Source organism: Taeniopygia guttata, chromosome 1 (assembly GCF_048771995.1).
Source record: "Taeniopygia guttata chromosome 1, bTaeGut7.mat, whole genome shotgun sequence".
Lineage (NCBI taxonomy): Eukaryota > Metazoa > Chordata > Aves > Passeriformes > Estrildidae > Taeniopygia > Taeniopygia guttata.
In genome coordinates this window covers 83,207,821-83,230,764 of record NC_133024.1, presented here as the reverse complement: position 1 = coordinate 83,230,764, position 22,944 = coordinate 83,207,821, and the positions used below count along the sequence as shown (strand labels likewise).

The 22,944-nt window shown below is 39.0% G+C and overlaps 1 protein-coding gene across 7 annotated transcripts in view; it reads right to left on the bottom strand.

Moving 5' to 3' along the window:
- Positions 1–9,429: 9,429 nt before the first annotated feature.
- The window catches only part of HERC2 (HECT and RLD domain containing E3 ubiquitin protein ligase 2), a 101,551-nt gene continuing 88,036 nt past the window's right edge, over positions 9,430–22,944 (bottom strand). For all 7 annotated transcript variants that reach the window (XM_030277734.4, XM_030277750.4, XM_030277740.4 and 4 more), the window contains 11 exons: positions 22,352–22,491; positions 21,149–21,336; positions 20,312–20,509; positions 18,736–18,819; positions 15,885–16,026; positions 14,901–15,095; positions 14,691–14,803; positions 13,624–13,814; positions 11,821–11,926; positions 11,073–11,285; positions 9,430–10,438 (listed from right to left, as the gene is read on the bottom strand). In XM_030277734.4, the coding sequence (XP_030133594.4) occupies positions 10,166–10,438; positions 11,073–11,285; positions 11,821–11,926; positions 13,624–13,814; positions 14,691–14,803; positions 14,901–15,095; positions 15,885–16,026; positions 18,736–18,819; positions 20,312–20,509; positions 21,149–21,336; positions 22,352–22,491 (1,843 nt within the window). In that variant the 3' untranslated portion in view covers positions 9,430–10,165. The remainder of the gene's footprint in view (positions 10,439–11,072; positions 11,286–11,820; positions 11,927–13,623; positions 13,815–14,690; positions 14,804–14,900; positions 15,096–15,884; positions 16,027–18,735; positions 18,820–20,311; positions 20,510–21,148; positions 21,337–22,351; positions 22,492–22,944) is intronic.

Here is a 22,944-nt window from a genome sequence, read left to right as displayed (position 1 = left end):
TGCACTTGCAGAAGAATCTGCAATGGGAACAAAAATATGCAAAAAATACTAGTTAATTATAAAATCACATCTAGAAAAGACTGGTAAGAGAAAGCAGTGATGCTGCTCCTTTGATTTAGGATTTTAAGTCTGTAAGTCTGTAGAGTGAAAGAGGAGCTAACTGGGATCTGGACTCAAACGGATAACTTTTCTAATACCAGGTTCCTACCCAGTCTTGTTTTCCACAGAACTAGCCAGAGCTGTGTGGCAAACCAGGGTTGGTTCTGGTTGTCTGTCTTTTCATAGGAAAAATGAGGGTTCCAAACCTCTATCAAGGTTTTTATGGAGTGTTGGGAAGGATGAATAAATATAATTGCCTGGCAGAAGATTCACAATAGTACAGCCAGGATGAAAACAATTCCCCCCTACTGGCTGGACAATACCCTTACCTACAGATAGGTCCAAAAGTCAAATGGACTGTTCCATCTCAACCCCCAAAATGTTCATCCCACACCTGTAACCCTACCCTGAAGCATCAGGTGTCTGTGACCCCATTGGCCTAAGTCTTGTCCCAGCCCACCTTGAAGCCCCCTGATAAGGGATCTCCGAGGGGCCAGATGCTCTCTTGGAACTTCCCCTCTCTTTGAATCCCTGCTCTCTTAGAACTTCCACCCTCTCCTGGAGCAGCCTCTCTACCCCTTGTCTCTCCCCTCCCCCATCCCCTCAGGCCTTGCCACGTGCTGCGTCTGGCAGCTCCAAGCAAGACCTTTCACCATCCCTAATAAACCTTATCTTCTAAGAGCAGCCTTCAGAGATCTCTCGTCTCCATTCATCAAAGCCGTCCTGGAGCTCATCTTCCCCGCAATGGAGAAAATTTGGCGTCTGAAGTTGAGAGAGGATAGATAGATGATAGATAGATGATAGATAGATAGATAGATAGATAGGCAGATAGCTAGATAGATAGATAGACAGATAAAAATTATAGCCCATGCACTCTGAACAAGTCCCTGCTAGCAGTGAAGGAAGGACGCATTTCTCAGTAGGGAGTAAGTTCATGAAAACAGGATGGCTGCTGTGTGAAACTGCAGAGCTCAGACCAGCACAGAGAGGCTTTGGCATCCCTGCTGGGCTCTGGGGGGGGGAGAGCAGGGGCAGGGGCGGAGGGGCCGCAGGGCGGCCGGCACAGCACCCACCCCACCACAGGGGTGGCTCCTGTGGCCACCGGGCCCTGCTGTGTGGAAGCTGGGTGGCGAGCGGCCACGCTGCTCTCCTTACGGCACAGACACCTCAGATAGACAAATCAGGCCAGCCTGTCTTCTAGCAAATTTTACACGGCTACGCAAAAGTCGCAGGTCTAAACTCCCGGTTGTAGTCCCCGGAAATGAAGGATCAGTACAGTCAGCAGTTTAAGAAGAGTCACCCTGACCACAGCCATCTGTGGTCATCCACTGCAGGATGAGATTAAAAACTTTCCAGACTGTATCAGCTCTTTTGAATAAGCCTCTGCTCCCAAAATGTGGAGAACAGACACTGAGTTCACAGATGGTGACCTTCAATGACACCTGGTTTATTCCCCCATGGGGTGTGATGGTGGGATTGGTGCCACTTTGGATTGTAACACCCGAGTCCTGCAGCCTAAAGCCTGCTTCACCAAGCTGCCCAGCCTGCTGCCAGAGATCCCTTTGCCTTTTCTAGACAGGTGGATACCACCACTCCTAACAGGCTGTAGTATTTCTGAGTAGCCAGTTGTTGTTCTTGAAAAAAAATGTTTCAAGTCGTCAAAAAATGGGATTTGCTCTTAGTGGGCTTTTAGCTGCAAATTCCTAGTCTGAGAAGGAAAAGGAATCAACCTCCCAAAACTATATTTAAAGACTGCTAAACAACCTTTTAATAAAGACTGAAAGTCACTGAGTCCCATCAGGGAGTTTAGGGATGTGACCCATTTATAATCATAGTGTATGTTCCTTAACATGTTCGTGAAAGAAGTCTTCAGGCCAGTATATACTTGACTCCCCTGCAAGCATCTTAATCAGCATATGTGGAAAAGTAAATTACACAGTACTCTTCTAGAAAAAACGGAAGCAGTGGATTCCAAAAATCTCGTTGATAAAACATTTTGCCTTTTTAAATCAAAGAAAATGTGTAGATGGAGAGTTTCTTGCAGATGTTACCTTTCAAGGCTAATCTCCCAGCAGACCTTTCTATTAAAACTTGTGGTGTTAACTAAAGCATGCCAGCATAGTTCTTTTACTCAACTGGAGTTGAAAGGTGTGGAATTGGTGGAAAAAATATTCTGTCATGGTGTCCTGTCCTTGTCTTAAGTGAAAACTGCAGCAAAGCAACACTATGAATGTGATAAAGAAACTATTTGTGAATTGATGCTCCTGATCCTCGGAAAAGATTCTCCTGATTTGAGTATCCATCTCAAATGTGAATGCTAATGGTTTATCTGCAAGGCATCACTCTTCTTTGCATTTAGTCATCTGATGGTCAGCGACTATGATTGTGCAAAGATTTCTCAAAAAGACAGAGTAGAATTGTCTCAGTTGTTTCCTGGCTCTGCTCATCTTTGATCAGCTCTGTCCACTGAGTTTACATGTGGTGCACTAGCATCATATGTGAAAAAGTTATCAGCAGAAGCATTTTTAGAAATTTGTTTGGAGAACATAGATATAATGTAAAATACTCTAGGATTCTCTTTTGTGAATGGTCAGTGTTAAGTGAAAGGAAACTTAAGTTTTACTGGGCACTTGCATGTACTTATTACTGCCAATAAGCCATAATAAGGATGGGATACATCACTTCTAGAAAATTAAGTCTAAGCTAGGAGTATAAACCTTCTTGTTTCCCTGTGAAAATTTCATCAGCATGTGGGGACAAAAAGTGCCAATGTGGATGGGTGGTCAGATGAGATTTGCTATGCTGTTTGGCAGCAACACATAGGGGGAAAAAAAAGCAAGAAAGTGTAACATCAAAATTTTGCAGGTAAAACTACAGGCAAAATGTAAGGTTTCTCCTAAACTGGAAAGACCGCATATGTCCTTCCTAGTTCTGCTGCTTCTCATGTTTTTCATCAGTTTCATCACATTAACCTAGCAACATCCTGGAGAAAGGGTTGATCTCCAAAATTAAGTTGATAAGAGAAGGGCTGTCTGACTAGAGCAATGCAGTAGTCAGTGGGTTATGAAGTGCTGTGCATAGCAGGAGGAAGAAATGAAATGCATTAAATACTTGTGTGGGTATCTGTAGTGAGATATGGGCTGCCTTGGATGAGTTGCTCTTCCTCCATGGTCCTGCAGAGGACAGGGTTGCCTGGGCAAAAACTCTCTGGACAGAACTAGGAAATAAATGAACTTTGGAGTTCAAATCACACACCTTCCTTCCTGTGATCCTGGGCCTCCTGGCAGAGACACTGACCAGGCTTCAGTCTGTGGTACTTACGACAAGAATTACCTGTTGCATTGCTCTCGGGCAGTGGTTTTTCCCTCCCCAGAGACCCCTGTAGCTAGGACCTGATAGTATAATCCCCTCCTTCCTGCCCCAGCGGGGTTGGTGGAGGGCCAAAGAGCCCTCCCTGTCCTGAGCCTAGATAAGGCTCTGTCCCTTCCTAGTTCACTCTCTTTTCCCCTTCCTCCCATAGAATAAACAGCTTAGACAGCCACATCAAAGGATCAGAGTCTTTTTTAGAATCTTTACCCAGCTCCTGATCCGCCTTCCCTCAAGGCCCCTGTACATCTAAGCTAGCCTAGTGACTGGGGGGCTGCGAGGGATAGGCGTATCAGTTACCCACGTAGGGCACCACCTTTGGAATCTTTCATTTTGGAACAAAGGAGTTAAAGACCCTCAACTGTTCCAGCAGCTGATGCCAAGGCTCTACTTGTGCCAGCAGCTAGCACCCCCTTTCCCACACAGATCTCTGGGGGCTGGCATTCAGTCCTTGTGACTGAGTGTGCACACGGGATAGAGAGTGAAGAATAGAGAGTGCAGTCATGGCAGAGGGAGAGTTACTAATGAAAAGATTTAATAAGAAGATGTAAGAAGACAGGACAAGCTGCAGTGAAATTACTTTGGGCTTCAGTCCTAATTTTGCCTCTCAGTCTGGATTCCACAAAAAAATACTGCCTTGTGTGCTGCAGGATGTCAGTATGGGGTTGATAGCTGTTTCCAAGATGGTCTTGCTTGGTCTCAGGCAGTTTGCAGTGTGGATAAAATACCCATGTATAGGGGAGGACAAGTCCATGGGAGATTTGCAAGCTTCCTGTGTGGTTAAGGCACAGGACCAGGAGTCAGGAGATCAAAGTTCTTGTTTTGTATAGAAAAGCTGTTTCATCACATAGGCTGCATTGATGAAAATTATCTCTACACTCAATTCATAGACACAGCCAAGGCTTCATTCTTGCAAGGCAGTATCACCTTCTCATCCCTTATGGAGCAGTAATAGCTGCTGCTAAGGCCTCACAGGAGATGGTAAAACAACTGTTCTGTGGCACTCCTGGGAGTTGCAGTTATTTTATGGTCTCCAAACAACCCTGAGACAATAGCAGGAATAGTCAGTGTCCCCTCTACCCGTCACAGCCTGGATTCACTTCTGCTGCTTTTGGGAAAGAGGTGAATTGAAACTACTGAGCACTCATTTTCTGACATGGCTGGTCTTGTGGTCATTTCAGGAATTTTCAGTAACTTGTCTGTTACCTGATGAAGACAGCAGTTCCCAGTAACATCATAACCATGGTACTGCTGGTTGGGAGGGTTTGCAAAGTATCTGCTCTGGGCTAAGCATCCACCAGCCTGAAAAGCCAACTTGGGAATGACAGTCTGCTCTGAGAAGGGGTTATACTGTGTATAATTTTGGCACAACAGAGGTCTTTCCTCTGGTGAGCTATCCATGTGATATGATGCTTTCCTGCCACTGAGATAGACTTTGCATTGCCAGGGTTGAGCAGTCCTCAGCACGCTGTGTGATCAGATCCAGCCTTCAGAGATGAACATGTGTTTGCAGTTCAGAAATGCGAAGGCCAAGGTCCCTGGAGGTCAATCCCTGGTGATGTTGCAGAGTTGTTTTCCTCTCAGTATGGCTTTTTGGTTTGATGGAGTTACATCAGTGGAAAGTAAAGGTCAGAAATAAAAAACTGTCAAGTGAGGTGAAAGTGAGTGCCTTGTGAAATACACCTTCTCTGTCCAAGTCCAACGTGGAGACAAGGATTTATGGGGAGATGTTCTTACCAATGACCTTATGGGAGTCACCTCCGCTTTAAAGAATCTGGAAATAAAATTCTTCTCATCAGTTTGGCAAATGCTGAGGTGGAGATGTTTCTGCTCAACAAAAGTGACACAATGGATTTTGTAAAACAGACTAGGACATGTTAAGTAATATTTAATAATGTTATGACTTTCCTAGCAAAATTCTATATAAAATAGGTGTGAATTATCATAATGTATTGCTATTAATTATACACATATTTTGAAAAAAAAAAAAAAGGTAGAGAATTATGTAACTTTGATGGGAGGGAAAAGCCTTGTTAACCACTATTAAACTTTACTGAAAAATCTTGGCAGTCAAATAACTCCTTTTATGGAAAATTCAGAAAACTTCCCAGTTTAGACAAATTAGTTTCACCTCTGCTAGAAACATTATTCTCTGCTCTGCCTCACACACAGAAATAATGGCTCCATAACTCCATTCAAGACTAAGATTTACCTCATCATGGACACCAGTGTAACAGTGTAATTATTCATCTTGCCTTTTTCCAGACCAGTGCAGAGTGGGAAGTTGGAGAGAGGGCATATGCGGTTACTCTGGAATAGATGTGGAGACCGGAATAGGTGCAGAGAGATGCAGAATTTGAAGCCATTCAGGATTTGTTTCTCTATGTAAATAAGACATCCACACAGATAAAGGTTTATCTTTGTCATTGCCTCAGCTGATTATGATTAATCCTAAGGATAAGGGATGACTTCTGGACATGAAGCTCCCTTTGTGAAATATGTACTGTCTCATGCTTCTTTTGACGTATGTACTGGTGCATAAAAGGGCATTTCCTCTTGTCTCTTCTTATACACAGAGTAATGTAGTGCTCCTTCCATTACATTACTACAGGAAGGTAGACTTTCCTGTATCACCTGGACATTGCTGTCCTGCCCTTACGCCCCTGGAGCAAGGTATAAATGTCCAGCAGCGCCCTGACCTATGAAGATGGGCAGCATTTGGCCTGTGGAGCAGCTGCATAGCCAGGGGCTATGGCCAGGAGCAGTAGTGTCAGGCAGGCACTGAATGCCACCCTTCAGAGCCCAGAGCTGAAAGGGTACTGTTGTTATCTGCATTCCTTCCTGACCACATCCCATGACCTGTTACGTGGAGCCTTTCATAGTACATCCAGGCACAGTGAACAGGGCTGGGACGTGTGTCTGTGTCCTTGATAGTGGCACACTGTGAGCAAAGATCAAAAGTTCGTGGATGCTTTGCTTTCCCTGTGGCCATCCCACAGGGCTGTCGAGGCACACAGAGCTGGGCTGAGCAGTGCAATTACAACCATAGCATGATATTAAACATTCAGAGACCTCCAATAGTAGCAGAGTGCAGGGTAGGTTTGTTTAATGTCACAAAGGACAGAATGAAGTACTAGCTCTGTCTTAGACTCATCCTGAAAACAAAAGCCATGGGGTTGGCTGCCAGAGTTTTCCTTGCTGCACTCCTGCCTGGGCAGGTTGCTTTTTCCCATGTTCTCTGGAAAGGTGAATCTTTCATTAAGTTTGCTGGCTCATAGAATGATTTGAGTTGGAAGGGATGTTAAAGCTCATCTAGCTCCAGACTTGAGCACAGACAAATGTTTCTTGGGACTAACCACCTCAAGTATATGCATAGTGAATGCAACCTGGGGAACAAACACAAGGAACTGGGGCTCTGCACCCAGTCAGAAATGTATGATGTCATAGGAATAATGGAAACATGGTACGACAACTCACATGGCTGTAGGATCACACTGGATGGGTACAGGCTAGAGGAAAAGCAGCTGAATACCCACTGAGAACTACAAGGGCAGTGCCAGGGTTTGCAGAGATGCAGTTAGAAAAACAAAAGCTCAGCATGAACTGAAATTGGCCAGAGGTGCAAAAAAAAATAAAAACACTGAAAAGGTTTTTCAGATATGTAAACAATCTGTAAAAACAGAAGGAAAACGTGGACTTGCTGTGCAACAGGCAAGGTGAATTAGTCACCAGCAATGCTTAAAAGGCAGTTCTCAATACTTTCTTCACCTTGGTCTTTGCCAGCACTGTTTGGCCTCTAACCTTTGGAACAAAAATCAAGGTTGATGCAAACCTAGACTCACCATCAGTGAAGTTGGTGTGTGAGCTGTTGCAGGAGCTCAATCCCTACAAATCAATGGGCCCTGACATTATCCACCTGAGAGTGTTTAAGAGAGCTGGCTGACGTAATTTTGGGTGCACTTTCCACAACCCTGTGGAGATCAGAGGATATCCCAGAAGGCAGCAAGAAGGCTAATGTGACCCCCATCTAAAATAAGGTCTTAAAAGGATGATCTAGGAAGTTATAGGCTCATCAGTCTTACTTAAGTCCCTGAGAAAATTATGGAAAATACCCTCCTGGTTGGCTATCACAAGTCAGATGAAACCCATGACTGGGAAAAGCGACCAGGGATTCGTGAAGGGCAAATTGTGCTTGACAAACCTTCTCACCTTTTACGACACATTCGCTGGCTCGGCTGATGGGGGTGGACAATGTCTACTCAATACAAATGAACAGTATGATGCTGCAACAAAGAAATCCAACGAGATACCAGGTTACATCAAGATGGAATCACCAGCACTGATAAAAGTAGTCTTTATTCCACTTAGCACTTTTGAAGCCACACCTGAAATACTGTGCTGTTTTGGTCCCTACTGTGCAAAAATATGTGGACAGGCTGCTAAGGATCCAGAGAAGGACCACAAAAAGAACCAGAGGATTGGAAAGCCTGTCATGTGAGGAAAGGCTGTAAGAACTGGATTTGTTCAGCCTTCAGACAGGAAGCTTTATGGGAGACCTTATCAACATCTTTCAGTACATAAAGGGTGCTTACAAAGATAGAGACTCCTTTTTTTACAAGGAGTGCCATGGAAAAGACAAGGAGTAATGGTACAAATTATTCTTGAGGAGATTATTATTAGACAGAAGAGAAAAAAATTTCACAGAATAATCTCACCAGGGAGGTGGCAGATTTCCCCAACATGGACACTTTTAAGATTCAGCTGGACAGAATGCTGAACTGTCTTGTCTAAATTGTGCTTTTGCCAAAAAAGGTTGGAACAGGTGACTCTTGAGGCCCCTTCGAACCTGCTAATCTATGAAATGCTGTAAGTCAGGCCACAGGTCACAAGCATCACACTGTAAAAGTTGCCTGCCACTCTTCTGTTAGGATTGGAAAGCAAAGAAGGCGGCTTAAGAATCTTCTACAGTTCAATGCAATTGTATTCAACAATGCAATGTTTAGTACAACAATGCATATAGATTCCTTACCTTAAGCATACTTCCTTTTTGCTTTTCTTGGATAGAAGATCCTGACACTGTTTTTCCTTCCTATAAGCAAGTTATAAACTCCACATTACAGAAGTCCATATGCTTCTGAAATGGGGCTTGAAATTCAACAATGGCAATCGAACTTGGTCAAAGACCTTGTATTGAGATTTGGGCATAACTCATTCATCCCCTCTCCTGAAAAGCTGACTACAGAATCTCTTTGATTGGGTTGGACGCCTACAGGGCTCCGGTGTTAGCATGACGAAGGACAGCAGACAACCACATGAGCACTTCTGTGCTACTTCTTCACTCCTTACCCTCACGAGAAATTCAATTCAGCAACAAAAATAAAAGAGGTTTCTTAAAGGTTTTTGAGTTTTGCATCTTAAAGACTCAAAAAGACAGAGCATTTTTCACCAGCAGACAGAGAAAACTTGGAGGACCAAGCACAGGCCTGAATTCTGGAACCTCTCATGAGATAGATCAGGAAAGGGGCATTTATTGCAAGAGATCTTTAGCACTAAACAGAGGACTCTAAAGGTAAGGTATTTCAAACCACTGACATCTGACTACCACTAGTTTTACTACTATACTGAAATATCAAGTTTGTCTCATGAAAACTTAGTTCATGAACACAGTTAATAGTTAATCTAGTTGGAACAGAAGTCAAACACACACACTAAAAAAGAATAAATCCACTCATAATTACAAAATGTTAAATTGTAAAATGTTGAATACTCACATATATCTATCCTAATAATTACAGAATCACTACACGTTATCTGGACTTGCTCAAGTTTACTGTAGTTCACAAAATCTCTGTATTACTGGTGGAGCAGTTTGGTCAAAAGCTGTATATTGCAGACACATTTCTTAGCAGAGCTGTTTCAATGCTCATCCCACAGCCAAGCTGCATTACAATGAAAAAACACATCTTTGTTCTTAATGTGGCAGAACTTTTATTGAGAGGGAAATTATAACTTCTGCATTTACATGGCACCAATTATATACAGTACACTTTCCATGATAAGAATTATGATGCTGTTCACAGAAAGGTATCAAATCTGAGATAAATAATGCATAAGCTAAAATATACAAACCAGGGGTGGAGGTGAAACTATTGGCCATTTTTAATTATCTATAGAAGAATTTCAAGGAATAATGTTTATTCAATGTTCAAAAACTTTTAACAAACTTCTAGTAAAGTTAATTGAAATATTTATAATACTATTCCGTTGTTGCACAGTATTTCCAATATACAATCAAGAAGATGCACAGAACACAACACTTAATATGAAAAAACCTATTGCACCCACAATTTAAAGGTTTCACTGCCTTTTGGATGCTGCACTACCATATTTATATAAACATTTACAACACTTCAGTAAACACAAAGGTTCTAAATGTAGTGCAGCATTATGGGGGGCCATTTTCAGCTCTTAAAATAAATGTTAAATGCCCATGTACTGTGCCATTTATTTTAAGATGATGGATTAAGCTGTAATCCTTAAGTCCTACTGTGAGTAGCAAACACACACTCTCCCCATGTTCAGAAGATTACCATCTCTCTGACTATATAGTCTCTATTCTGAAACCTAAACTGTCCTTGGCTTCATTGTCATTTTGGCATTTTGCCTCAGTGCTTTTAACAACTATTCCTTACATTACTTTTCAGTGGCCTGTTAAGTAGTCCTGTGTAGAATCTGAAGCAAAAGAATCTGCATCTTCATTATCAGAGTCGTCACTACTGTCATCAGCCGCCGGCTCTCCCGTCAGCGCTATGCGGGCATAGTCATCAGTGTCTATGGACTTGCAGAAGTGAATGGCATACTTCAGTTTCTCCTCTAGCACCTGCTTACAGGAATACCTGGGCAGCTTCAGGAGAAAGAAGCACGTGTATGACTCAGGAAGGAAGTGGTCTGGAGGATTATATTTATCCAATACCTGTTAACAAAAAAAGAAAAAAAAAAGCACTATATTTTTGATTTTTGTTCACTGTCCAAAACACAAATAAGTGGGAGATTTTTTTTTTTAGCAGCTTGTTATACTTTTGATTCTGATGCTGAAGTTTCTTAAAAGAACCATGAAGAGGCCAAATCCATTTTCCCTCCACTGAATCAATAAATAAAACTAGACATTTATGAGCTATTTTGATGATGAATATGTGGTTGGGAGCAGTCTCAAAAAGATGCTATTACTTCAGATGGTATCAAAAATTATTTGACGATTGTGTGGTTTTAATTCAGCTGAAATTATTAACTGAACTAAATGAAATGCTAAATATATGCCAGCTAAAACAGTTACCTGAGAGTAGAAAACTATCAAAATTCACAGAAACAAATGGCTGGGAAATTAAAGGATTATCCACTTGTCCAAGTCAAGAGAGAAGAATAGTTCTATACATTATTAACTGTCACAGACATTATTCAACTGTTGCACTGTTGAATGTACAGTGTAAAGCTGCAGAACAGTTTAATGAAATCAGGACTTTGTTATGTCACGCTGCTACTTCTCCACTACCAGCTTTTTAAGATGGCCCCAACTTTCCCTATCCCACACAAAAACAATCCTGAATTACCTGAATAACAAAGTCCCTCCCCCTAAAGTCCGCAATAGTCCTGGGCAGCCTTGTTCTGCCCCACACAAAACGCAGGAAGAGAGATCGCTCTGTGTTGGAGAAGGACTCCATCACTTCCCAGAACCACTGGATCAAGGAAGCAGTTGGTTCAATGCCTTTGTAAGTTGCTACAGATTTCAGGAGATGAAGTGGGATATCTGGACTTCCACATACCTGAAAAATAAAACACAGTGATAGGCTACACAAGTCTGATCAAATCAATTACAGGTGATTTGTTCCCTCCCTTCATTTAAAATATTTTATCAGCTTTTACCCTGACAAACTGAGCATTAAGATCTTCAAAATGCCATGCATAGTCTCCTAGTACAAAAATACTAGATATACATCTTCCCATCAGGACACAGGAACAAACTTTTTTCAAACTCCTGAATTTAGGCCAAGTATCTCCAATTTACTTTCTAGATCACTAGAATGAGATCACTGGCATGTGGGTTTGTTTTTCTTTTTTGTTTTACTTGTTTGTTTCTTCCTGAAACAATTCATTATATCACTTCTTAGCTATGTCAAAATAATTTTACTAGCATCAAGAGGGCAATTAATCATTTTCTGGTCTTCCCTTGAACTAATGTTTTTAACCACACAGCAATCACTGTAAACAGCATTTAATGTGGGGTTTTTACTAGTAAAGCAAGTGAGTGAATAATCTCACTCCAAGTTAATCTGACAGATGTAACAAAGAAATTGATACCATAGTCTCCAGTTCATATCCTGTAAAGAGTGAAAGTAGAGGAACTGGAACAACACGGGCCATCCCCTCACGAACTGCTGCAACTTGCTCATCAAATTCATGAAGCCTGTAAAGAAACATTTTTAAAGTTTCTGTGAATGCCATTTCTAGCAATTACTGTGTTATCAAAGCAACTTAAACCATCCTCCTCTAATGTCCAGCTATGTAACAAAGAACATTAAAAACAATTTTACAAGATACTTGATTTACTACACCAATTCCTATTGCAAAGGAAGCTATCTCCCAATGTTTTAGATATTTTATTTCCAGTATTATTCATGTGCTATGCTTGACAAAAACAAAACAATATCCCATTTAGAAACAATATGCTCTTGGGAAAAGAGTGGCTGTATCTTGAAACTCTAACTTCAAACATTCTCAGCACTAGACAGAAGTTATAGTATTAAAAAAAGGGTCTGAACTAAAATAGGATGTCTGAAGGGACAGTAGGATTTTTCCTTTCAAGACAGGTACAGATAAGTAACATTTGGCTACTTCTGATGCCACACAGGATTTGTGTTTGGCTTTTTTTTTCCCATCAAATAATTTCCGAGATGTTTTACAGAGCCCTCCAGAGCAGAGACATCTCTTACAAGTGTTGTCCTCAGGCTAGTCAACACCAAAATAAACAAAGATGTCAGGACAAGTTTGGTCTTTTGCATCTGCTTTTCTACATGGATTCTATTCAGGCGCTAGTTTTCCCTCTCAAGGGCTTCATATAGTTAAAAAACTTGATACTTAACCTTTAAATGTTTCTCTACAAGGCCTCTTAACTGTAAAATGCTTTAGAAATGCTTGGGTCCTCTGAGGACAGCCAGAACTGGCAAGACAGCAAAGACATTTCTTCAAAGGAATATCAGCTCCAATTGAAATCTCCATCTTTACTGTCAGAAACTGATTTAAGTATTGGTTCATAACCACTTACAATGGAGAAAAAAAATAAAAACTAAGGCTGTAATTCGTAATTGTTGGCATACACTGTAACTACAAACTAATAAGCAAGTATATCAGACTGTGATGATAGAGTCTTGCTCAAGCACTTCCTAAAGAAGAGGAATATGGTGGATTGAATAAAACAAGCCTGAACCAGTTTCTTATCCAAACTACCTAAATTTACATATTTCAGTAGGCACTAGGCCCACTGCTTCAGATGCTTATGATTGTTTCTGAGATGCACTCATCTAGATTAGCTACCTGGCCACATCAGCAACCAAAGGGCAGTCTTCTCAAACACCAAGAAGTTATTTCCCACTGATTTCTGTGGGGTGCTCAGCTTCTAGCACCCATGGGTGTGCATCAGTGTCCTACCCAAGCAATGAACATTTTGGTTTGTACACTCCAACTTGAAGTAAGAATTCAGCTGATACTGCCCTTGACTGCTGTTGATGATATGCAAAGGTATGAGCAGTACTAGATCTAAACTCTCTTCATAAAGAGCTTACTGATCAAGCCTATTACTTTAGCCCACAGGAAGACTTAGGTGCCTAGGACATTACTCCACATTAAAACTGGCTGCCAAAACTGCTTAGTCAGGACAAGCCTAGAGGCAACACCTGCTCATTTACTTTGCTTCCAAAAAGTTAAGTTTAAGATTTTTCTCCTTGGATACAATAAATGAAGTCAGAAAATCAACACTGTAATCACATGAAAATATTAATATACCTGTATATAACAGGCTAAAGTAGCATATTGTTTAAAAGCTGATATATTTTTTAAAATGAAATGCATATTGTATCAGTACTTTTAATGGTTTATTCAACAAACCTGTAGTTTATTGCCAGCCTCACATATTCCGCTCTGTTATCCAGCGTAATATGGGTGTACTTGGAACTCAACTGAATATCTTGACCACTTGCATTAGGCACAGTGAATGGGAGGCTCATAGCTTCAAATTCCTCTGAAGTAGCTTCATTGTCTCGAATGTACATAAGTCCAGGAATAAAATCTTTATCAACCTTTGAAAGTAAGAAACCTGAGTTTACTAGCACTATACAACAGCATCTCTTGCATACCAAAAGCAGTGCATCATGTGTCACCTACCAAAAGCTTTGACCAATGTCTGACCACAATTCATCTAACTTGAATTCAAAGCCATAAAATAGCTTAGTACTTGGCATAAAGCTTCATTATGTTGAATGTGGGAGAGCGTACATATTCTAGATGTCAATCGTTTTGGAGGGCATTTGCCATGAAACTGTATCATAAAAGAAAAGGGATTTAAAGCTTAAAAGCATAATCATCCCTACCAGCACTGGATTTGGTACAAAAGGAATCCCCTCAATGACAAGTAAATGACTCAATGCTTTTATAGGAAGTGCATTTCTACATGACAGTATTTGAGAAGGAATCTTCATAATGAAGACCTAAGTCTTACTCCACATTTACTGAGATCGGTAATCAGAAATTGAATGCTTGTGAAATTCAGTATGTGAGAACAAACTAGTAACAGATTGAACTCACTTTCTTTTACTTCAAAACGGTGCAGGCACATGCCCTCAAATCAGTTATTGCATCTGGGTACAACAGACAGTAACAGATACAGAAAGGTATACTGGGAAGTAGGAATTGAACTGCAAAGATTGTCTAGTCAAACCCATGGGAAAATTTGAGAATGCTCTAGAATTCAAATAGATTATTTAACTACTCTTGAACAACTTGAATTTACAGTTCTAACAGTCAGAACAAATCATCCTTGTATAGTGGCTCAAAATATAAAAGGCCAATCAAAATACAAGGACATAAAAACCAAGGAAACCAATCACTTCACAAACTTATGCCACCGTCTGTTTGTCTTCTTTAAGTTATATCCTACCCAGGAACTTCCTTCTCACCTCACTGAGATCAGCAATTGTTAGGTTCATTCCTGCAAGCTGTTTCCACACTGGCTCAGCCAGGTTGAGGCTCAGAGGGCTGCCAGTCCGGATAGCAATGCCCAAAAGTACACCTGTAAGTTTAAACATAGTCCATTGCTTTTGTTAGATTCCCAATATTCTGACTACACATAAAGTACACAGAATGTCACAAAGTTGCTGAGAAATTACCAAGAAAACGAAACATGTTCATATGCAGGAGTGACTTGGCAGCAGGATTTAACAGGAAACAATCTCTGTTTGCGCCGGATTCATCTCTTCCATTTGGTGTCACAATTAACAGAGGGGTCAGCCCATTCTGAAGTTCTTCACACATTTCTGCTATTGATTCACTATAGCCTCCACCACAATCATCCACAGATTCACCTTGGAGAAGAAAAAAGGCTAAAAATTAAATATTCTTTCAAAAATAACTTAAGTATTGAAATAAACTGTATTTCCTCTCTGGGGATAATTGAGTAAATAAAGGTTTACTAAAAGCTGCAGTGTTGTATCCCTTCATATGAAAACCCAAGAAGTCTGGCTCTGTATTTGGATGTTCCCAGTTAACTGCAAAATGTGTATTTTAGATTATATGACATATCAAAATGCCAAAAATACTATTTTAACTGAGTGTAAAAAATATTTTGTGCTGTATGCTAATCACAGTAAAATGCAACAGAAATAGAAATGTAATAGTATTGATTTTTTATGAGTGTCTTTTTGAAGTAGTTTTATTTAGCCCATACACAATAGATAAAATGGCTCCTCAACCCAAAATATTTTTTATTAAAAAGCTCAGAATGATAGGTGAATTGTAAAAACTACCCTACCACTAAAACTAGCTAGCCAAGATTATTTGCCAATTCAGACAGCTAAAAAATTAGGTTTAGGTTTTGCAGAACGTTTGTTGTAAGCAGAAGAGCTGCCCCAGAACCTGAAGCGAATTACAGACATGCCTCCACTAATCTTGAGGGGTTTTATAAAATCATTTTTCATTTAAAATTATAAAAGATTTTTTACTTCACAACATTTTAAGCACCTTCCGCTGCCCACACACATACATTGTTTTTCTGGATCCCTTTCTTCCTTCCTTCAGGTTCTCCAAAAGAGTAAATCCCAAAAAAACTGTAAAGTGCAAAATAGAAAGGGGTGGTGTGTTGAGAATTTTCTTACCAACAAACTTGACTTTCCAAACACGATGAGGAAGGAGAAGGCTATCAGGGCTAAAGGAGCTCATTTTAGCACACATCTGTCCAAACACTGACTTTGTACCATCAGGCCCAGCTAGTCCTCCTTTACTTCTGGAACGTTTTACCTATTGAGTAAGCACATTATAAAGTCACTGTAAGACATATTTCAACTGGCATCACTGTGCAGATAAATAAGGAATTTTCAATTCCCCCAACCACCAACGCCTTATCTTTAATTTCCAAGTGTTCTTTGTTCATCTGTCATTAATCAGCACCATATCTGTTCAGCTTTAAAGGAAAATGGAAAGACAGAGGAATAGCAAAGATGAAGTCTGATGATAAAGACCTCTCTTGTTTTTAAAGAAGCAGCTCATGAATTGGCTAATTAAGTTTTTCTGATTTCAGTCCATTTAGTTAATTCATCCTATCTCTACTCACAGATTCAACTGAAAAATCTGGGTAAGTTTTTTCACATATGAGACAGATTAGAGATTGTGTTGTTGGCCAGAAAACTGAATGTGCTATTCTTATATTCATTAATAGTAAATGACTAAATATGCATCTGTGATACTTACTAGAAGCCTCTAAAAGAACATAAATACTACCAAAATACATATAGATACACAAAGAATGTTTTCTTAGGCCCCTACAGAAAAAGCGTATTTTAATATTTGATGGAGATCCCTAACATTGGAATTCAAGTAAATTCCCACGGATTTTGCTGCAAGAGATGCACACAAAGAGGTTAAGAATACAGGAAGTACTTCATCAGTATAAAGAGGAAAGAAATGGAAAGTGAACAGAGAGCTGAAGAAACACAAGGTTTTTTTTTCCCCACTTGGTGTTTTGCAATGTATCTTCTCAACCTGTCCTGACTACACATGGGCTCCTATGTGCACACAGATCCTCAGCACCTGTGAGACCATTCATTCAGAAATAGCTGAAACTTATCCCACTATATTTAGTCACACTACAGGCTACAGTGCATCTCAAAATCCAGTTGTGCTCCTGCTGTGTATTTCTGATGGCTCTGGATGAAACAACCACGCTCTGGATGAAACAACCACCAGACTTCTTTCAGGTTTTAGTGAAAGGCTGATACACCCAGATCCTCTTCATGTGTAAGATGCTCTCTATCAGCACAAGCTGGTTTTAATTCAATGGATTTCTGTGAAGTTTGTGTGCCCAAGAAGTTTTTATTAGTCTTAAGCAGCTTGAAAAATACTGTCCATCCTATGAGACTCTCTTCAACCCAGAAGAATTCTCTCCCAGAAGCTAAGAGAAATCTAGTACATAAAGCCATGCACTTAGACACTAACAAAAAAGGTTTATAAAAAGATGACAGCTTCTAAGTTGGAATCAGCTAAGAAAGAGGAATATATATTAAGACAGATCTATGAAGGCAACACAATTCAAAGATGTCACAAAATCATCAGAAGAGGTACAGAAGTATCACTGTAATAATTTAAAAGTACACAGTTCTCACTTGTACCCTGAGTTTCAGTATTCTATGCTCAAACTTAAATGCTACAGAATAAATAAGTGTATAAAAACATGAAGAGTACAGAAAAAAATATTTTACACAAGCATACAAAAAAACCTTAGCCTGATCAGTGTAGGAAAATGAAGGCTGTCATGAAATGAATGTTATTTAAAAGTACATTTGATAAGGGAGGAGACAATAACAAAGGAGAGATGTTATTTAATCTGAAATAACACTCCAAAAGAACAAATCATTAATTCATTCATATGCTGTGCCTACTTTAAGATCAGACCATTTTTACTTATCATGTTAGTGAGATTCCTATAATCCATATTGCAAAAGGAGTCCTTGTAAGGAGGAAGAAACTAGTTTTAAAGTGATACTTCATATAGCCATACATATCACATTCTCCCTTCAGAGAAAAGAACATTAAACCAGGAGATTCTTTGCCACAGTCACAGAACATTAGCACAAGAAATTTAGTATGTCCACAGAAAATTGTAAAGTAGAAACAGGGTCCAGCCAAAACAGGATGTATTTTTGTTCACTAACAGAAAATAACAAGTTTAAGTTTTCACATTTTCTCCCCTTTAACCTCACAAATGGTAATGGCTTTGCATATTCAGGGAAAAAAAAAAGAAAAAAGAACCCATCACAACAGGAAAGAAATGCACACAGACTCTAAGATCAGGCTGTAGTCCATTTAAATGAAAACAATGTTTTACTATTCTGTGTTACAGAAGTATCTATGGAAAAAAGGCATATCTGGCCTAAGGCACAACATTACATTTTCTAACATCAATGATAAAGAAAAAAGCCTTTTTGTATCAAAGACTTCTGCAATCAATATGACTACATGTGATGACCACCAAAGAACAAAAGTATATCATCCTGAATTTTAATTATATTCAAGAGCTTTCTTTCCTTCCTTGCCTTTTTTTTTCTTACCCTTCACATTTTTTTTTCTTTTTTTACCTTTCATTCAGCTGAGCATATGGAAAGGTAAGAAAAGCATCAGAATCATTACTCTCAAACTATCTAATGTAGTGAGTTCTGAAAAGGCAGTCCTTTATCAAGCAGGACATACTTTGCTCCTTAAGTGTCTAAATCATTCACTTAACATTTCAACAAGTGTCACCCTCTCCCCAAACAACTGCAGTATGGATAAAAACATACTGAAAAGAATACAAGTAGCCCTAAAACTGCAGTCACTTCTTTATTATTTGATTCTCTGATAAAAATTCAAGTCTTTAGGATTCAGATACCAAATAGCTAAAACAAAGGGCTTTGACCAACACAGCACTATGGGCTAAACATACAGAGAGTGACTCAGAATTTCAGCTGAAGGTACCTGTATCCTGTTAAGCTCCACAACTGGCCCATGCTGACGGTCTCTCACCATAGTAGCTTGCACAACTTTTCTGAAAGCTGCCTCCTTAAAAAAAAAAAAAAAAAAAAAAAAAAACAGAAACAGATAATGGAAAACTGAAATCAAGTAAGAACCCTGCACATATTTTGCAGGCTAACACGTAGTTCAACCCAGGAAATAAAAAAGCACCAGAATATGAAGGTGCAAGATGTAAGTCAATGACCTTGTTATTTGTGCTAATCTGTTTCATGTCTAAAACAGTGAGGGTACTAAAAAAGTAAAGAAAAAAGTCCCATCTGTATCACTTAAAACCATGGCTTAAAACCACTGCACCCAGATACAATTATTAAGCAATCAAGGTATTGCTGAGTACAAATATAAATTAGTTTATACTAGAAAAATGTAAGTATATAGAGGATAATTAACAGATTATGACAATCAGAGTATGACAACCAAAAAAGCCAAAGATGAGATCACCTTGCTATGGAAAACAATAAATAAAAAACAAATTTTTTTTTTTAAAAAGCAAATTCAAGTATCCAAGGTTCCCTCACTAAATATTTGGATATAATTTTACAGTCTATTTCAAGCAAGATTAAGAAGATTTTTAAGTCTTTAGACTCTCTGAAGGTAGGCTTGATTTAAATGCCTAGATATGAATATGGCATCACAACCTGTGATGTCTTGTGAATGCCTCTGATGTATTTATGCCTGATATCCCATTTTATCTTATGTTTGAAGCCTTTCTGTAACTATTCTGCAGACTCAAGGAAATTAGGTTGAATGTGCGTCTTGCACACACATTCTTATATGTAACATTAGGTATCTAAGGACTCAGAATTAACAGCATTAACAAATAAAAGTCTCATGAACAGAGCAGCAAGGATTTCCTTTCTAGTTTAGGTTTTGATGAGTTCCCTTGGTCTGTGAAGTATGTACACAGCTTGCTTGTTCTACTACACAATATAACTGGAATCTGGAGAAATCTGAGACAACAGACACTAAGTTGTCTAGTTACCGGCCACATGTTGTATTTAAGGACACAGAACAGCACTGCAGGGGGAAACTTAATCAGTTGTCTTTTCAAAGATATCTCCCAGCAGATTCTGTCTGTTTGTATAATGTTTTCTTTTTCAGTTAGACAAAGTACCATGACAGTGAGAAAATTCAGACCCAAACCTGAAGATTATACTGAAGGCAAACCGTGCTAGTATATCACCTGAAATTGATAACTAAAACATAAACAGGTATGAATTGATCATTGTCTGCTCTCTTACATTTATATTAATACTCTAGAAGAATTCAGCTATACTACAAACTGAAGATTTACAGCATAAAGTTATTTTCAAGATCAACACACAAAAATACTATGATGAACTGAGAAAAACACTGTAGAAAGAACACAAATGCAGAAGTTTGCATCATCAGATTGCAAATATCTGACACACAACTTACGGAACAAATTGAGATATACAGTTCTTTTTTCTTCAGAAATAGCTTAAACAGCACTTCTCTGTTACGGTTACAAATCTCTCCCTTAGAAAGTTTGGTACAATACCTTTCCCTGTGATATCAGTATTCCCCGCAATGTGTCAAACCCAACTGAGGGTCCTTGACCTGTTTCATCAAGTCTTCCTTCAAGATCAAACATTGGAATGCAAGGACAGAAGAGTTCTGAAATGTGATGCAGGAGCAAAAGCCTGTTTCTTAATGAAATTATGGGAATTTCCTGCAGATGATTGTACTCCATAGGAACCTATAATAAGGCAATGATATCCAATGTAAATTATAATTATTATACACTGTGTTGTATTCAATAGAACAACAATCTTTAGATGTGTAGGTAAACTTTATTACAAATTCAGGTATTTGCTAATTCACGCTGTCAAAACTTCATACATGGAGTTCAGCTGTTTATAAAAGATACGAACAGTATCCATCTAAACTGAACCAAGTATTATATGATGGCTAGAATACAAGTGCTATTCCGTATCTTACAATTTATCCATGAACAAATACAGTTTACATCCTGTCATCACAACTTCCAGGCATAGCTGAAATAGAGAATATTCAAAAAACAATATAAAGCATGCAACTAAGAACTCCCTTGGAAGGCATACCATTTTCATAGCTGCAAGGTGGAATTAAATACCTGCCAATTTTCAAACTGAATTACTGTTCCACATTTGGATTAAAAACTGAATGAAGAGGCTCAGCAAAATTGAATCATTTGGAAATATAGAAGTAAAACAAAGTAACTGGCTCAAACTTGAAGTCAAACCAGAGCACACTGAGCTTATACAAGGATTTTGAAAGGAAATACATCTACTGAAAAGTCAGCAATAAGCACACTAAGTATGCTTAAAATCTGAATTAAATAAGCCAAAAACATTACCTGTGTAGGCAGCTTGCCAGCATTAGCAGGTTTACTGGTTGACCAAGCTAAAGTATGTGCTGAGCCACAGGCTACTCTGTTGATCTTTTTACCCTGAAGTGCTGCAACCAGGCGTGGTCTTTGGATGGCATTAGTTGTTCCATCTCCAAGCTGCCCTTCATCATTATCTCCCCATGTATACACTTCCCCTAAACCAATAAAAACAATTTATTATCCTGAGGCTAATAGATAACCTTTTTGCCTTTTTATAAAATTGTTTAACCAGATAAGGCCTTGGGCTGTAAACAAGATTTCTGTGACTGATGACCATCCTGAAATCCACTATCTAGTGCAGATAAAGCTTGATGTGACACAGTCAGGTCCACAGTCTCTACAGAGCAGCTGCATAACATGCATTTCTTTTCTCACAGTTTGTATAACTGCTCAAGAATAGGAGGAGATGGTAGAGCACCATACTCTGGAACAGAACATCAGGAACAGCATGTGTTTGACAGTTTCATAGCAAAAGCAAAGTCAATATTAAAAAAAAAAAATTGAAAGGCTTAATATTTTGTGTAAGACAAAAATCCTATAAGCTCTATTACTAGACAAGATACTAAAATAGGTGCTTGCTGTTGCAAGATAATTGGGAAATACTTTAAAAGTAACAACCTCATTCCTGAGCATTTATTTTCTGCAGCTATATTCATTACTCACATTCATTTTCAGCTTGTATATTTCACTAGCACCTATGAAACACTCAGTTATTGTGCAGACTTGTTAATTGTGGGAGTGAATCTGATACAGAGAACATTCACTATCTCAGCCTGCTATGCAAGAAGCAATATTGTTTGTGCAGTGCTTCACTTAGCAAGTTAAACACTTCAGCAAACTCATAAGACCCTGCAAATAAAAAAGGCCAAGTCTAGTCAATCCTACTGCTTGACAATTCTGTAACCATCTTTAGAGCTCTGTATTTTTCTTTGATCAGTGTATCTGCAACTTGAATTCTTAAATTTTCATTAATTTAGTTTTATGTGATCACTTTAATGTCATGCTTGCTGCTCAAGAAATACACAACATCTGCAAATACAAAATATGTCCATGCACATAGATAATCAGCATTGTTAGCAAGGACAACCTACCAACAGTTGATTAAAAGATAAAGTTTGAGTTTTTTCAAATTCAGTGCTAAGAACTAAATAAATTATTTGATTTTTATACCATCTTCAGTGCAGCAAACACAGTGCAAAGACCCTGTAGCAATTGCAATAACTTTCTTTCCTTGCAGTCCTTGCACTTGTCGTGGTCTTCTAACATGGTCATCAGATCCATGGCCTAAGCGATGATAATCTCCCTTGCCCCTGCACAGAGAATAAACATTTAAAAACTGAGTTTTAACTGTGGAAAAAAATGTAATGACAGGTTACATCTGACACTTGACCTTTAGATATACTTATTAAGTCAAATACCAAAATATTCTCCAAGCATTCAACATGAATCATCACTACTTTGTATGGATGTGATTCTGCTGACTCAGTACAGATTCTTACAGCTCCAATACAATGTTTCTACTTAATCTGGGTAGTTCTTTTCATCACTTCTCCAGAGGGTGGTCTTTATTTTTAACTCTTAGAGGAGTCAAGTATTAGAAGCATTTATCTGCAAAATCAGTGTATTTACTGATCTCAGAGACTAGAACTTCATACAATTCAAGGATACTGAAATGCCATACAAACAAGGTAGCTGAGGAAAGTTGGGAAGGTATTTTGCTCAGTCTTTTTAAACATTTCAGTCTAGCAGTTTAAACTAAAAAA